The sequence below is a fragment of the Carassius gibelio genome, chromosome B25 (genome assembly GCF_023724105.1).
Source record: "Carassius gibelio isolate Cgi1373 ecotype wild population from Czech Republic chromosome B25, carGib1.2-hapl.c, whole genome shotgun sequence".
NCBI lineage: Eukaryota > Metazoa > Chordata > Actinopteri > Cypriniformes > Cyprinidae > Carassius > Carassius gibelio.
Window position 1 is genome coordinate 3,898,221 of NC_068420.1, and position 16,484 is coordinate 3,914,704.

The 16,484-nt window shown below is 37.2% G+C and overlaps 1 protein-coding gene across 1 annotated transcript in view; it reads right to left on the minus strand.

The window, feature by feature from the left end:
* The window catches only part of itga11b (integrin, alpha 11b), a 33,727-nt gene that overhangs the window by 5,771 nt on the left and 11,472 nt on the right, over positions 1-16,484 (minus strand). Inside the window, exons 4-22 of the mRNA XM_052597819.1 lie at positions 16,144-16,235; positions 15,952-16,066; positions 15,739-15,866; positions 15,343-15,491; positions 14,147-14,291; positions 13,853-14,015; positions 13,657-13,727; positions 10,010-10,154; positions 9,322-9,470; positions 6,773-6,916; positions 6,241-6,444; positions 5,979-6,109; positions 5,419-5,585; positions 4,478-4,617; positions 3,029-3,139; positions 2,841-2,926; positions 2,004-2,202; positions 299-397; positions 109-185 (exon numbers count right to left, since the gene is read on the minus strand). Coding sequence (XP_052453779.1) covers positions 109-185; positions 299-397; positions 2,004-2,202; positions 2,841-2,926; positions 3,029-3,139; positions 4,478-4,617; positions 5,419-5,585; positions 5,979-6,109; positions 6,241-6,444; positions 6,773-6,916; positions 9,322-9,470; positions 10,010-10,154; positions 13,657-13,727; positions 13,853-14,015; positions 14,147-14,291; positions 15,343-15,491; positions 15,739-15,866; positions 15,952-16,066; positions 16,144-16,235 — 2,515 coding nt within the window. The remainder of the gene's footprint in view (positions 1-108; positions 186-298; positions 398-2,003; positions 2,203-2,840; positions 2,927-3,028; positions 3,140-4,477; positions 4,618-5,418; positions 5,586-5,978; positions 6,110-6,240; positions 6,445-6,772; positions 6,917-9,321; positions 9,471-10,009; positions 10,155-13,656; positions 13,728-13,852; positions 14,016-14,146; positions 14,292-15,342; positions 15,492-15,738; positions 15,867-15,951; positions 16,067-16,143; positions 16,236-16,484) is intronic.

Consider the following 16,484-nt stretch of genomic DNA (forward strand, 5'->3'; position numbering starts at 1 on the left):
TTTTTTAATATGAATAATAATTTAATCTACATTCGTTTTATACATAAAAAAAATATATACATATATCCTCAGACGAGATTCTCATGGGTTCAAAGGTCACGACCTCACCTGGAGACCCTCAGAGTGATCTGGACGTAGTTCAAGAAGACAGATCTGCTGAACTCAAACTCCAGTCGAAAACACACCTGGATCAATCAAACGACATGTGAACGAAAGACAACTAAAGGACAGACTGTTCTTCTAGACGTGTGCCACCAGTGTTTGAGTGATCAGATATATTGAGACGAGTCAGTCTCACCTGAGCGAAGGACCTCATGAAGGGCGCGCTTATGTTGCAGGTTCGGTAGAGGCTCATTTCATCAGAGTTTGGACACTCGATTGCAATGTCTGCAGGTGCCTGAAAAACAAACACACTGTCAAATTTCTGCGGAGAAAAGCCCACAAATAAAGATCGTTCCAAGACATTATGGAGTAAATCACTGAATGGACAAAAAGTGATTTAAGTAGTCAATGTACTGACTCCAGAAGTTTTATTTGCACCAGTGAACTACAGTCCACATAAACTCAGTTTACAGTTTGGTTCATGAATCTCTCTGATGAAGACATATGTCATTCATAAAAATCCTTCAATGTTTAGGAAATTAAATGATTTGAATATTCAAATATTAAACATGCATCGATTGCCATTGGCTGTTTTTTCAGGTGTTTTGCATTATGAGCTCCTATTCATTTGTGATTACGGAGTTTATTAATTTTTTATGTATTTGAATTAATTAGATTTATTTTCCATTTATTAATCATTAATATAATTTCTACTCAGTAAAATACAGTATTTTATAGCAGTATTTGTTTAACATTTGAATCAATATATTTATCTCGAAAGATTTATATTAAATATTTGTGTGACTTTTCCATGAAAATTTGATTTAAGGTCTAGAAATCACACTTTTAAAAAAGTCTCCCATATATCCAGGTTGGTCAAGACCATGGGAACCCTGGTAATTAAATAAAAATGGCTGTTATTAAGAGAACAGCTTAAAACAAGAAACATGATTTCACTTTACATCTCGATTTTTAGCTTACCGATTTTATTTTTTTAAATACCGGTGAATTTATATCACTTTTTTAGTCAGTTGTGATTACAGAGATTATTTCCTTAACTTTTGAGTCTTTATAATGAATTAAATTAAATAAAAAATTTATAATTTGCATTAAAATGTCCTTTACAGATTCAGACTGTTCTTTAATAAAAATAGCCGTTGTCCAGCAAACATTAAAATAAAAACATGGTGTGTTTACATCTTAATTCTTAGCTGTTTTATCTTATTTTATCGCTTGATTTGTCTATTTTAATATCATTTTAACATGTCTCTTAAGGCTGTTTGTGTGGCATATATGTGAACCTGGACCACAAAGCATATGGGTCAGTTTTCAGAAATTTAGATTTATGCATCATCTGAAAGCTGAATAAATAAACTTTCCATTGGTGTATGGTTTATTAGGAGGACAATATTTGTCTGAGACACAACTATTTGAAAATCTGGAATCTGAGGGAGCAAAAAAATCTAAATATTGAGAAAATCATCTTTAAAGTTGTTCAAATGAATTCTTAGCCATGCATATTACTAATCAAAAAATTTGTAGACTTCATGGAACATGATCTTTACGTAATATCCTAATGATTTTTGGCGTAAAAGAAAAATCGATAATTTTGACCCATACAAGGTTTTTTTTTTTTTTTTTTTTGTCTATTGCAAAAAATATACCTAAGCAACTTGAGACTTAAGGTTTTGTGGTCCAGGGTTACTTATGTGTTGCTCAGTCACTTATCAGGTTCCAGTGAGATTAGGTTAGGCTCTGGATCATGACTCATAGTTTCCCTTTAACTCTTGACCTCTTTATCAGCAGCCCCTTCCATCTCACGTCTGAAGTCCTTCTTTAATGTCCTAAACCCTCATAAATACAGTTTAGGCCTGGGCTGAGACTCAGATCAGAAAACAGACCTTCAGCACCAGACTGGAGAGCTGGAGGTTTGGAGAATGTGTGATGTGCAGCATCGTGCCGTAGGCGTTTTCTCCGCGGTTCTCTAAACGCGCCTCCACCAGAACTTTCCTCCGGCCGGCCTCCACCAGACGCTCCCCACTCGTCCTCTGATGGACACACGGCGGCCACGAGGAGCGCTCGCGTCGCCCGCAGAACTGCCTGAAAGACACACGCATAACAGGGTTTCTGAAGGTTCATCCAGGAACTTGTTTAAGCTTGGGCCTTATTATAACAATATTAGTAATTCGACGCAAATGTCTAAAGAGTCTTAAGTACAGACATAAGAAGTCGTGTTTTCTGAGAAATGGATTGAAAGTTTATGATTAAATAAGCACAAAATATCAGCTAACGGTTCAGAAAGGTTTTTTTTATACCCCACTGACAGATTGTTCAGAAAACATGACTTTATATCTTCATTTAGCATCTGTTTTGATTAAAGGATGCTTTGATATTTATACTGGAAAACAAGTCGAGTAAGAAAATCCCAAAAATATATATAGATTTTCTGTCGTGTTTTCCATTACAGATACAAGATATTCTTAAATCATGATACATTTACTTTGACAAATTTTCAAGTAAATGCATCTTGATTCAAGTATATTTAGACAGTTATACTAGAAAACAAGTGAGAAAATCCATTTTGCAGTGTATGAATTTATGACTTTATACCCAATTTGAGATGTTTTTAGAGCCTTTATTTATGAATTAGGACTTTTTAAGACCAGGTGAAACCCTGCTTAAGGACTGTGGTGTTTCAGTGTGTGAGAAACAGCTGTGATGTGCGCTTGAGGACATACCTGAGATCTAATAGATCAGAGCTGCTCTGCAGGACGAGGTTGGGAACACACTGATCGTCGTTATCACAACCGTTCCAGAATGGTAGCTGGAGAGAGAGAAATGTCATTTGGAAGGATGCAAGACAAAGGTGTTATCAGTGTGTGTGTGTGTGTGTGTGTGTGGGTGTGTGTGTGCGTGTGTGTCTGACCTCTGACTGCAGACTGGTGGGCCACCTGTCGTCCAGCACCGGCCCTTCATCTGTGTTCTGCAGGCCTACGTTAACACTGAAGATCAGGGGTCGTGTGTAATCTGTCACTTCCTGCGTAAACAAACAGTAAGATAACATTTCAGCACTGCAAAGATGATTCATGTTTTCCAGTACAAATATCTAATATTGCTAAATCAAGATATTTCCCAAAATATCTAAATAATGCCAAAATATCTACGTTTAAAACCATGTTTTAAGTATACTGTAAATGCACTTAATTTTCAAATTAATTTTTTTGAAAGACTCAATATTTGAAGTTAGTAAAAATTGTCGGATATTTTTTACTGGAAAATAAAATACAAATCTGAAGTATTTACATTTTTTGCATATTGCACAAGCATTACTATTCCTGAAAATGAACTCATATTTATAAACATTAACACATGTTGTCATCAAATATTAAATAACTACTAGTGGGGTAAAAATTTTTGAAATATTAGCTGTAAATGTGAATCAAATATGACAGGAGTGGACATTTCTAAATAAAGACATTTTTATTGCATATTATTACATAGTCCTCTGTAATATTTGAATCTGATTGGTTAATTGCAGTTGTTCAAAAGAACAACATTTATTTAAAATATAAATATTTTGTTACATTATCAATGTCTTTACTGGCACTTCTAAACAATTTAAAGTCTGTGTGAACCAGAAGTCGCTGCTGACTTAATTTCAGTATGATGACATACTTTCAACTGAAACAGAATATTAAGTAGAGGGCGGGGTTTAATTTCTGAGCTCCTCCTCCAATCTTTCACTCGCAGCATACTAACAGTTGAAGGGGAGTGGTTAAGTAAAATCTGCCAAAGCTGTCAAACTGATATCATCAGAGCAGGAAGCGGAAGCAAATGATCAGATTTTGACAAAATATATTTTTAACTTGCACTGATTAATTGTTCACTTTAAGACAAACAATTTGCACTAACAAAATCAATATTGTAGATTTTGGTTTCATGGGGACTTTAATGCATCCCTGCTGAAAAACTAATTTCTTACAACCATAAATATTTAAATAAAAAAGCAAGTACTTGCTACTGCCAATGCAAACGGCGATACGGTGCCATGAGTATTTAAGATATACTGCTGCTGCACAACTAGCATTTAATAAAAACCCATAGCAGATCTATACAGGTGGAGCTGGGGAAGGTGGAGGGTTTCAGAGAAACGCACTGTATGAATCTCAAGTGAATGCTAGCCAGCCATATAAATGCAAGGCAGTAAGCTCATTTGCTGCATATGTGGCATGAGCCAATCAGCTTGCGCCAAGTCGTTTAACTCTCTGAATATCATCAGTTACATTAACAACAAATTTCTAGTAGATTCATTAATATAGAGCTGAAATGGATAAAAGTGACTGCAGTGTGAATACTTGTACAGAACGTGGCTCACATGAACATGGAAATACACTTTCTGGCAGTAATCTGAGTCCGTCCGCAGGGTGACGTCTCGGGGCTGTGGCTCTTCAGTGCTGTCCAACACGGCTCTGGGGAAATAGCCATTCTCCTCGAAACCAAAGCTGTACCTCAGCGCTGAACAGAAAAACATCATCTCAATGTCAACAATAGCAGCATCTCTGTTCATGCACCCGTTTCCAAATATAAAGTTACTTTACAAGAGTAATGCACCTAACAATCTTAAAAATAAAGCATCCAAAGTTGTTGTTTTTTTTTTTTTTTTTTTCACAGCAGCCATTTTTGGTTCCACAAAGAACCATTCAGTCAAAGGTTCTTTAAAGAACCTTCTCTTTCCTACCTTTGGTTCTTCAGATGTTAAAGGTTCTTTATGGAACCATTTAGACTAAATACATTGTGAAGCACCTTTATTTTGTTGGGAATGTACGAAAACAACCCAAATTTAAGCTATTTTAGGGTATTCAGATTTGGATATTTTTAAACGACAATCTGTTAAGCATCTCCTTTTGTGTCCTTCTGAAGAAAACAGAAGAATAAATGACAGACTTTACATTTTTGGAGAAACTATAGCCAGCATTTGATAAAAAGGTGAATGCTATCTGTCTGTTTGTGACTCTCAGACACATTTATGTTCTGTCCTGATCTGATAAGTTCCAGATGGGAAATGTAGGGGATGCCTGACACAGTTTTATGATGGTTTCCAAGGACTCCTCTCGCTCTAAATGCAGGGATTAAAGAGTTTTCTCTTTGGCTGGAGGCTTTATGCATTAGGAAAAACTGTTCTGATATATTAAAGAGTGACCTTTCGAGCAAACATCTGAAAGACATTACTCACAGGCAGAGGACGCTGGAAAATACAACGAATGTGCATTTATCATTCAGCCATCTGATTGGTCCAGTTAGAGTCCAGTTACATACCGACTGTTTTTGGATCTGTGATCGGTGTCCGCTGCGTGATGTTCAGGCAAACGGTGGCCAACATACACGACACCTCTCGACCTCCTCGGATGCAGTCTTTATTAAAAACATTGATTTTCGAAGGCTCAAAATGAATGCTGATCCCCACGCGGACGACACTGCGAGACCTGTTTGAAAACACATGAAGTTATAATACTGCGTCAGGAGAATTCAGGAGATATCAATTAGGTATTATTTTTATTTCTCCTAAAATCCTAAATGAGAATTGCAATCTAATAGAGATGAAACAGTGTTAAACACAAATAAAAAATATAGAGCTAAAGGTATTTTGATCTTTTGATAATTGAGTTCATGCTGAGATTACAATGGTATTTTTTTGGAAGCAAGAGACTTTTATTTTTGTTTGTTTATCTACATTTAATCTTACTGCTGTCTATGATTTTAGTTTAAGTTAACTATAATAACCCTGTAAGACACAGCTCTGGAAATGTGTTCTAGTTTGAGCTATCGGTTCGTAAGTATGACTACTAACTAAACCTGTACACAACCTCTTAACTCACCAAAGCAGAACTGCGGCACCTAAAGCGCCCACCGACAGATCTATGAGCTCATCTCCATTCACATCCATCATCCCATGTACACTTCGGCCGAAATAACGCAGACCTGGAGAGATGTCACGTGCGGCTATTCTCTGAGATGAGTGACAAGAATAAAAAAATAAGGTACGAAAGGTCATACCTGTTGTTATATTCTATATTTTGGCTTGACTAATGCCGTTTAATCATGTTTATTAAATATCAGTGACTCCCAGTTGAGTCGTACCTGTTTGTATTTGGGTTGGATGCTGTTTTGTTGGCCGTAGAAGAGATAGATGGCTCCCTTGTGATTGTCCTCCAGTGGTGCACCCACTACCAGCTCACCGAAGCCGTCGCCATTCAAGTCCGGAAGAGTGGACACGGCCGCGCCAAACCGTGAATCATGGGTCTTTTCTGATGGTCCAAGAGTCCCATCTGGTATAAAAAAGCCCTGCGAAAAAAAAACAGAGAAAGAAAGACAAGATAATATTTAGAAGCAAATACTAGTATACTAACCTTAAGCATGCAACAATGTTGTTGACCACGTGGCATCCGAACCATCTCAGACGTTTGTTTGAGGTTCATATGTTTGTTAAAATAATCAGTTGATCCATTATAATCAGTAATGCAGTCTACACTACACTAAAAATATATAGAATTCAGCAAGATTTGCTTAAAAACAAACAGTTTTTAATGAAAACACTTAATTACACAGAGTCTTTCTGTAAACAAGTACTCTTTAAGAAAGCATGATGCTGTTGTGTTTAAGATGCTGTCACCTGTGAGCTGATGGTGTAGATGTAAACTCTGCCTTTCTCCCACCCTTTGTAGAAGTACATGGGAGCTCCGACAAGTAAAAGATCCGTCAATCCATCGTCATCCAGATCAATGGGTGCCAGCTCACTCCCATAATACGATCCGATCTACAATTCACCCAAAAACGGTCTGTGAGCATTTGACATGCACATACGTTGGGACATAGTTTAGGTATCTGTTTTGGGTAGTTTTTAAATTGTATTAACAGTGCTTCCAACTTTTGGGTTCAACTTGGAGTGAGAATTCCTAAATGGGGTAGTTTGGGAGGGAATTTAACTACCCCATTTAGGGATTCTCACTCCATATCAGAAAAAAATAAAAAAAAATTATCTGAGTTATCTGTTTTTGCAAATAAACTTTTATTGCTGGGGTGGTTACCCTACAGTTGTTCAGGATGTAGGAATGGCGAATGACCCAATAAACATTACTGGCACAATGGTATAAAACTGTAAATTTCTAGTAAATTAACCCCCACTGCCACTTATACCAACAACAGAAAAAAGCACAGTTAGAATTGCAAAATATGTGGGAGGGCGTTGCTTTTGAGCGACTATATTGTATTGCAATAGGTTACAAACTTTTTTTTTATCGCTTCCTTGACTATGTGGCTAAAAACCAAATGTGAGACATTCAAACTGACCAATCAGCAGATTACAGCTTCACCCACTGGTGAAGTCTTTGATTATTTTTGACCCTATTATATATAGTGACAACTGGTCACTGGTGTTCCTCAAGGATCGGTTCTTGGACCTCTCCTCTTCTCCATATGCACTACATCACTGGGTCTCATCATACAGGCACATGACTTCTCCTACCATTGCTATGCTGATGACACACAGATACAATAGCAGGGCATTTTATTATGCACATAAATATGAAATAGTATACTTAGCCTGTAATAAATTTATTTGAAATACATTTAAGTATATCTATTTTTCACTAGGGTATATTAAGACCATGCATTTTACTGTCAGATGAAAAATAAACATTACAACATTCTAGTTTTAATCTATAGCCTGTTTTTCTATTGAAACGATGGAAGATATGATGTGCGGCAGGTTCTTCTGAACTTGCATTTCAACCCTGGAAGTTCCTGCCGGCTTTACAAACACAAGAAAACAGGAGACGCACTTTATCACATTCCCGTCTAAGTGCTTTCCTGAGGGCTCATACACATGGTCTGGTGCATAACAGGTTGATGTCTAAATGAATGTTGTGGTCGGCGACTGGCAGCATTTGAAACAGTAAGCGTTTATTGTGTGCATTCACTGCAGGGCATGCATACACACACACACACACACACACACACATGCAGATGAGATGCACATGGGCTACAGAGACGCCTGCCCATCTGGAGCGGGTGACTGAGTCTAGACCTTCACACGCTGTCTCCTGTCCGCACACATGGTCCGCATTAATCTACTGATGTGCCTCTCCAATCAAACACGCCACCGTATGAGAGAAAGGAGGTATGATGGAAAAATGCAGACAGATGGATTAAGGAAGCAGTCTGGGTAATATTCACCATTTAGGCCAAGTGCACACTACTAAACTCACTAAACAGCTGCAGTACTTTTACATGCACCATTTCATGCAGATTAGCTCTATTATAGATTATTGACAAGACGGCACTATTTCCATGGAACAATTGACTAGGGAAAGCAGGACGTGAATGGAATGTTGTTTAAAAGATTGTGGACATTTTGTTCTGATAATGGCAGGAGAAATTGTTCAAAAGATGGAGAAGAACATTATAACAAGGCTGTTTTTGCACTGACACATGGGCTTTTTCATTTTTGCAATTTCATGGTTTTCTGTGGGTCATTGCCAAGACATAGGTGTTTTACATAGGTGTAGAAAGTCTTAAATTTATTGTCATGGCATTAAATGTTATATGAAATGCAAAAATTTAAATCTATAAATATGTAAGCATGGTCTGTATGCCAACAAATCTTACAACAAGAATCATAAGATGACATTAAAACACTCTATTTAAGCATAATTTGAAATATAATACAATTAAGTATACATCTAGAATTTAGTATTATAGCAGTAAAATTAACACAGTGTGAAATTTTATATTCACAGAAGTTATTAGAAACATTGAAGTAGACACTTTATTTGCACTGTCGCTCTATTTATTTTTATTCATGTCATTAAATGTCAATTTTTTAGATTTTTGCACTTGACAATGACTAAATTACTGAGGAGGAAAATCACTTTTCTTTGCTGCTGCCAATTTACCCTAGTGTCTGTAAGTACCCTCTCAAGTATGCACACTAGAAATCTTGGCAACAGGCAGCTGGCTACAATTTTGCACTCCCAACATTTTTTTAATTTTTAATGTTTACATGCCATTTTTTTAATTTATTTAAGGTCAAGTATCTTTGCAAAGTATATATTAGTTTTTAATGTCCAGTAGCCTCACTGTTGACCCCTGGCATGTTTGGTACCATGGTATTCGTGGAAGTGCCACGCTCTACTTGGAAGTGTAGTGTGTTCTTGGCTTCACCTGCTGTCCGTACAGTGAGTACAGTATGGTGAGGTTGCCGCTGTTGGTCAGTGTAAAGATGACAACTTTCCCTGTGTGGTTAAATCGAGGAGCTCCAGCGACGTACAGCTGACCGTGTTGAGCCGAGACGACTGAAGACACCATGTACCCTACAAACAAGTGTCAATTTTACACATTATACACACAGTCAATATGACAAACATTGCCTACTGGCTTAGAGAAAATACACAATTCAAAAAAGCATTAATACAATGAAAACTCACATGCATTTTCTTCCTAGTTTGGTGCTGGTTATTTAAGTAGCCTTAAATGTCTTAAAATTAGTCCATGCTACAAATGTAAGAAGTTTGATAGCTTGCATGGGGAACAGATTGAAATCCATTTAAACATGTTTCTTTCCATACCTTATGATTCCTTTCTTTCAAACTTGGCAGGTCTTTTTTGATTTCAATGCATGCAAAAACCGATGCCGTTTAGTGTCGTCGACATCCAATCTTAATTTGGTGAGTTTTACTAAGTGCATGCATAAATTAAACTGGTAATGAATAGAGTGAACATTCTTAACCATTTCTTTTATGTTCTACAGAAGAAAGCCAGTCGTTTTGGAACTTGAGGGTGAGTATACATCCTTTTTTTGTCAGTCATGGAATCAGTTCGTCATTTGGTACTGACCAAAAACGTTTCTTACCCAGATATGCTCCATGGTTCTTCAGTTCCTCTGGGAACTCTTTCATATACGAGGATTTGGGTGGGATGACTTTACCATGACGGGTCTCTTTCAGAACAGCTCCGTTCCAGTCATATGCCCCAACGGCACCAACCAGAATACCATCCTTTAAGAGAATGGATTGCATCTTCAGTTATTTACATTTACTTTTAACATAAACCACTGCACTTTTCTGAAAGGGAAATGCATGTGCAGTCATAAGTGAAAGAGAGAAGACACAGAGTGTTGAATCAGAGATCTGGCTCCGTGTACCTGCAGTGAGAACTCAGTGAGTGTTATGGGATGATGATGACTAATGGCCTGGCAGTGACTTCAGCGGTATAGAGAATGCAAACAGAGAGATATGCCAAACCTCTCCGGCACCGATCCTAGAGCTCCTGCCAAAACTCTGCACTGCATTAACATCTGGGACTTTAGGATTCAAATCCATAGAGAAATTGCCCATTCCCAACCAATACCACCACTACACTCAAACACGCTTGCTCTTACTGCAGTCCTACTCCAGTTCTGATTCCCAGTCAGACTGAATGTTCAGTACTAACCAACTTAATGAATGACCCAAGCACAAGTCCAACGCCACAATGCTAGAAAGCTGCAAGAAGTTAAAGGAATTGCAAGCAGTTGCTAAAGTGTTGGTTTCTACGCTGTTGCATTGTGTTATTTTAATGTAATTTATGTAATATTATAGTATTTATTTATATTTTAAATTAGCTTTTAATGTTTCCGGTTTTCTTTTAATTTGTAGTAATTTTAAGTGCTATGTCAATTTGATTAATTTTGTTTAATACTTTTTTAGCTTTAACTTTATTACAGTATTAATTCATATTTTAAACTAGCTTTAATTTGTATATTTTCAATTTTCTTTTTAATTTTTAGGTTTATAAATAATTTTAAGGTTATTTGTCTATTTAATTAGTTTTTTTATATTTCTATTTAGCTTACATTTGTTTTTATTTACATTTTAGGTAGGTTTAGGAATTTCAGTTTGTGGCCATTGCAACATTTATTTCTTAAATTTTTTTTTAAAGTTTTTCCATCTGATAATTACATTTTATTTAATTTCAGATTTATTTCAATTATTGAATTTTTTTAACAATCACAACTCTTGTGTTCTGACATTGTTTCTATACCATTTTTCAAGTGTTTTCGGCGACTGCTTGAAGTAGTTTTTAGTGTGTTGCTATGTGGTTGCTTCCTTGCCCAAGTCACATTTTCCAGTTTAGGTAGATTTTTTCCAAAAAATTTTTTTTTCATTTAATAGTTCAATTCTCCAAAAATGCACCATACTTCAAATATAAATTTTATATCAGCCAGGTTTTGAACAAATTAAAAACAAAGCTGCCATATAGGGACTACAATGGTTGTTTGAGTGTCCAAGCATGTAGGAAACCATGAAAGTCTTAGAAAGTAATATTAACCAAAGAAAAAAACGATTCTAAAATGTATTAGATATTCTCGAGGGAAACTCTGGCTTAAAATTGCCACTTTGCTCCTGCTGTTTGGACTATAAACTGAACAGCTTCAGTGACAACTGGCTTAGCAAACTGCACTAATAATATACTACACAAACCATATTCTCCAAGAGGAAGACTCAGGCAATTTGCAGTTTAATGCACAGGAGAGATATCTTCCATACAAATGGTGGTCATGTCAGGGATCTGGACCACCCTTTGAGATTAAGCGGACAGAAAAGTCTCTGCGAGCGAGAGCAGCAGTCATCTGTGAGTCTGACTGAAGACCTAAAACTCTCTGCATGCGTTCACTGCCAGATTTCCTCATGCAATGTCGACGTGGACACTTTGACAGAGTTCCATGGCACATTTGCACAATAAACTCTCTCCAACACACTCTGTGTGTTGTTCCATTCGCTTTTTATTAGCGGTGCTTGCAAACCCCTGAACAAACCCTTAAGCCAGAGTATTAAACTTCAGTATGTAACTTTGTGCTAAAGAAATAAATATATACTCCCTCAAATTGTGTGGATTATTGAGGAAAACACTAGCAACCACCCAGAACACCTAGCAACCATCTGGAAATGGTGCAATGATGCAAAGTCAGAAATAGCATCATTTTGAATTTCTAGCAAAACCTACTCATGTCTTTACAAATTGGCAATGGTTTCAATAGTTAAATGTAGTTAGGTAACATTTTACCATTTAAAATGTAATGTTATTGTGACTATGCACTCTGTCTTTCCTCTTTAATATTTTGCAGGCGCATAAAGAGGATAATTAATGTAGTGATGTTTTATTGTCATTAACATGAACACGAACATGGATTCATGCCAGCATTAACTAATAATTTCTGAAACCGATTCGGAGTAGCACATATAAATTTAAAATGAATATAAATGTAGCACAATTATGCTGCCTCGGAAGATTGTTTCTTTTATCAAAAATATCGAGTTGAAACGCTTTGTGGCGAAGGCAATCCCAGAATGCATTGCAGGCTCAATATTTGTGTTTTCTTTGGATTTCAATGCTTGCTGAAGAACCAAGTTGTGTGCTAATGTCAAACTGCATTGGAATCAATTGTAATTGTTATGTGCGTGACACACTAGGCCTTTTGAGTGATCCTTTTGGAGAATTTATTTCATTTTCATTTTTGATTCTATTCAGTTTCATCCATTTCACCAACGTAGACATTCGACAGCAAGGTTTTGGAACAGAGTTTTTCAAGGATTGGCAGCTCTTTATAAAAAAAAAGCAGTGAAATCTAGTATGCCATGTCCACGTCAGTGACCCAAGCTAATAAACCAACTTCCAAACGTTTTATTTCCATCTGATTAGGTTTTATTTACTGCAGTCTTGATAGACGCCGCACTCTCAACTCTCGAAAAGTCATTCCTTTAAAAACATTTGCAGCCGCAAGCAAATGAGGCCTTTACAAACACAGTCACATGTACAAGTGTGCACATAAAACACAAGGGCACGTGTGTGAGAGTGTTTGTGTGAGGATTCCTCGCTCAAGGAGCCTAATTCAACAAAACCATATGTGCTCCCTGGACCGCATTCCCTGAGAGAAGTCAAGAATGAAAAAAAAAAAAAAAAAAAAACTCTTTCCAAGACGTTATCTCCCATCTCGAATTGCCACTGTCAAGAACGGTTCCTGGAATCCAACAGTGAAGGTTATGAAAAAATCTTTATTTTTCTTTGGGTAAGTTGTCCTTCATCTAACACAAAAGGAGCCCAGGACCTTCAACCCCTTCTCCTGCATGGGATTACTCAAACTGAGAGAGAAAGAGTGAAAAATAGCCTTCCCTTTAGAAGACGGTCTACAGTTTTCATGCCGCTCACAGCATGTTTCTATTTTAATTGAAAGAGTGGCGTTTCATGCTTCTGTCAAAGCCCTAAAATGACGTGTCTCAGGTTTGTTTTCCCATGAGCACTGAGCGGTAAATGAATTATTCCCTTTTTTAAAAACTAAAACTTATTCTGTAGTTTCTGCTCCAGGCTAATGGAAGAGCGTCAAACTCAGTCACAGATTGCAAAGAGCAAAATAACAGCATTTCGTGCACCTCGCTGAGGACGTAATATAGTTCCACGCACATTAGCGCTGCTGTCAATATTTATATTTCTTCTGTTTGGAACGGATGAAGACGCACTCACCTCTACGATGTGTGAGGAGAATCCAGCTTGAGACATCTGCAGACCAAAGGCCGTACCGTTCTGGCTGGTGCCTGCATATAAATAAAAATACTAAGAAAACTAGACTGTATGTGTGTTTTTTTAGCATGTTGCTGTGTGTGATATGGTTTAAATATGAGACTATGATTATGTTTGACATGTATTCATTGAGCTCTACCCTCCAAGCTGAAGATCTTCTCTCCCAGAGCATCGACGATATCCTTGAGGGCAGACTCATCAGTGACGCTGAAGAAGTGCTCCTCGGGATCGGTGGCGATGAACTTGATTTCCCTCAGAAAAGCTTCAGGATTGATGCCTCGCCGATTATAGTAGCCGAGAACCTGGAACGGATTTGTAATATGTGAACTATGCTCACCTGTTCAACCTGTGCACCTGTTTGAACACGACTCAAGTATCTGAGTCACATGAAGAGTGAACCTGAAGAACACGTCTGGAAAGAGCATTAACTCACCGCAATACCGTACAAAGTGATATTATCCTTCTCGCTTTCCTCCACCACTTTCCGTAGGTTTGGGCTGTCGTGCGATTCTCCATCAGTGATGACAATCATGACTTTTTTGGCATCAGGTCGACCTCCGTGTTTGAATGCTTGTGTTCTGTTATAAATACATATACAGAGACGTGCTGGATAGATTAGTTACAAATTGCAATCTATTACTGATATCGAAAATTGAAGTACTTGAGTAATCCATTACGTATTTTAGGTAATATAATCAAACTACTTTTAGATTACTTTTGACCCATCTCATTTTTCACATTGATTTAGGATAATCTTGTACTGCATTGATATAAAAACACAAAAAATAAACTATATTTCATTCATTGTTAGTAACAACACAAAGTGCATTAAACGGCTTCCAAGACTGGGGTTTGCGAGGTTCACGAAAAGCGAATAAATAATTAAATCATAAAAAATGTAACAATGTAACATAACTGTCACTAAAAAGATTCAAGATTTTATTTGTTAACCTGAATGTCATGTGGCAACCATGCATCAGAGAACCTTGAACATGCAAATATTTTACTTAATTATGAGCTGATTATTTTAAATCTCTGAGGGGCATCAAGTTATTAGGTCAAAGAGGTCCAGCTGACAAAAAAAAAAAGGTTGGCAATAAGAACTAACATGAATGTGCAATTTTAAAATCTAATATAATCACATCTAATTTTTTGAGTATGATTATGTAACCCAGATTACATTAACCAGCACTGAGCATCACACATCAGTTGAACTCCAGTTGAGTTTTGATAATTAAATTCATGCATACAAAAAGATTCAATTTTTAAATGAATTTGTCTGTTTAACATGATTTGTGTCTCTTATGAGTTTATCCAAAATTACTCCACATTTTAGTGTGATTTATGCAATTGCAAAACATCTTGATTTCTTGACAACTTATTTCTGCCAGAATAAACATATAAAAAAAAGGCAACTGCAACATTTTATCTCTCTTCTTACAGTTGTGAGTTTATCTCTCACAATTCTCAGAATTAAGAGTTTACATCTTACAGTTCAGAATGTGCTTGGGTCAGATGTCTAAATATTTATGAAGAAAAACAGATTCTTCCATATATTCCATTGCAAATAATGATGCACATTAACTGTAAGTTAGTGAATAGCAGACAAACACAAACACGGCACTGTACCGAGCCACACTGATCGCGAGAGCCGTGCGTGTTTCTTCGCCGCCTCGCTGGTCGATATTCTTAGCTGCCGCTACAACCTCCTCAACCGTACGGAAATCATCCAGCCGAAACTCGTTCACCACTCTCTCGCCGTACTGGACCACCCCAACCTGGACAACAGCACACAACACCTTCTATATGCTTTTACATATCATTATCAAATTCTGTTGTTCAACTCAGTAACTGTAATGCATCAAACTAAAAAAATACAATAGCTTTAGTTAGTTTGCACTTTTTGATGAGTTCCTGAGCTTTAGGAGTACAGTGGGAAGTGCTGTTGTTGTACAATCCAAACGGTGCATAAATCAAAGTCAGAACAGTCCAAAACTGATTTTCCAGGTCGTAATTCAGACGCACCTGGATCTGTCCTGGACCGACGTAAAACTTCTGCAGCACATTAATCAGGAAATCTTGAACCTCATACCAGGGGTAGATGGAGTTGGATCCATCTAACACAATCACTATGTCCATGTAGGTCTCGCATCCTGTGGAGAAACTGCTGCTGTCAATATGCATGTGATCTGCGATGCATAATGAGAAGAATATTGATCAGTGAAGAGTTTTGTTTACTCTGGAAGGCTGGAGCGATGCTGTGTGTGAAGTGGAAGCTGCTGTTGACTCTTGAACAGATGCCTGTGCTGTAGTAGGAGCTTCCACACTCGTACGACCACAGCGGCCCACACGCCTAAAACACAGTCAGCATGAAACGCATTCTGGAGACATTTCACTTTGGTAAAAAATTATCAATTTTTAGCATATTACCACAAAGCTGTTGTCTTTTGGGTTGGAGGTGAGAGTCATTCCCAACCTCATTTTCTCTTTGCGTTCAAACACGTTGTTCAGGGATACCTTTTCTTAAAAACAGCCAAACGGCAAGAGAAAATTGAGAGAAAGATTACAAAACGTTTTGCAAAATTCACTTTTACATGTTGTTTGAACTGAATGTGTGTTGGCAGTGTTTGCACACATCCACACTATAATGATAATGTGAAATCCACTCTGTGTTTTTATTTAATCCCTGTAAAATATATCCTCTTTCTCAAATCAAGCCGTTCTCAGCTTCTTGGCTGTGTGATGTCACACAGACACTGGCCCCTCCCACG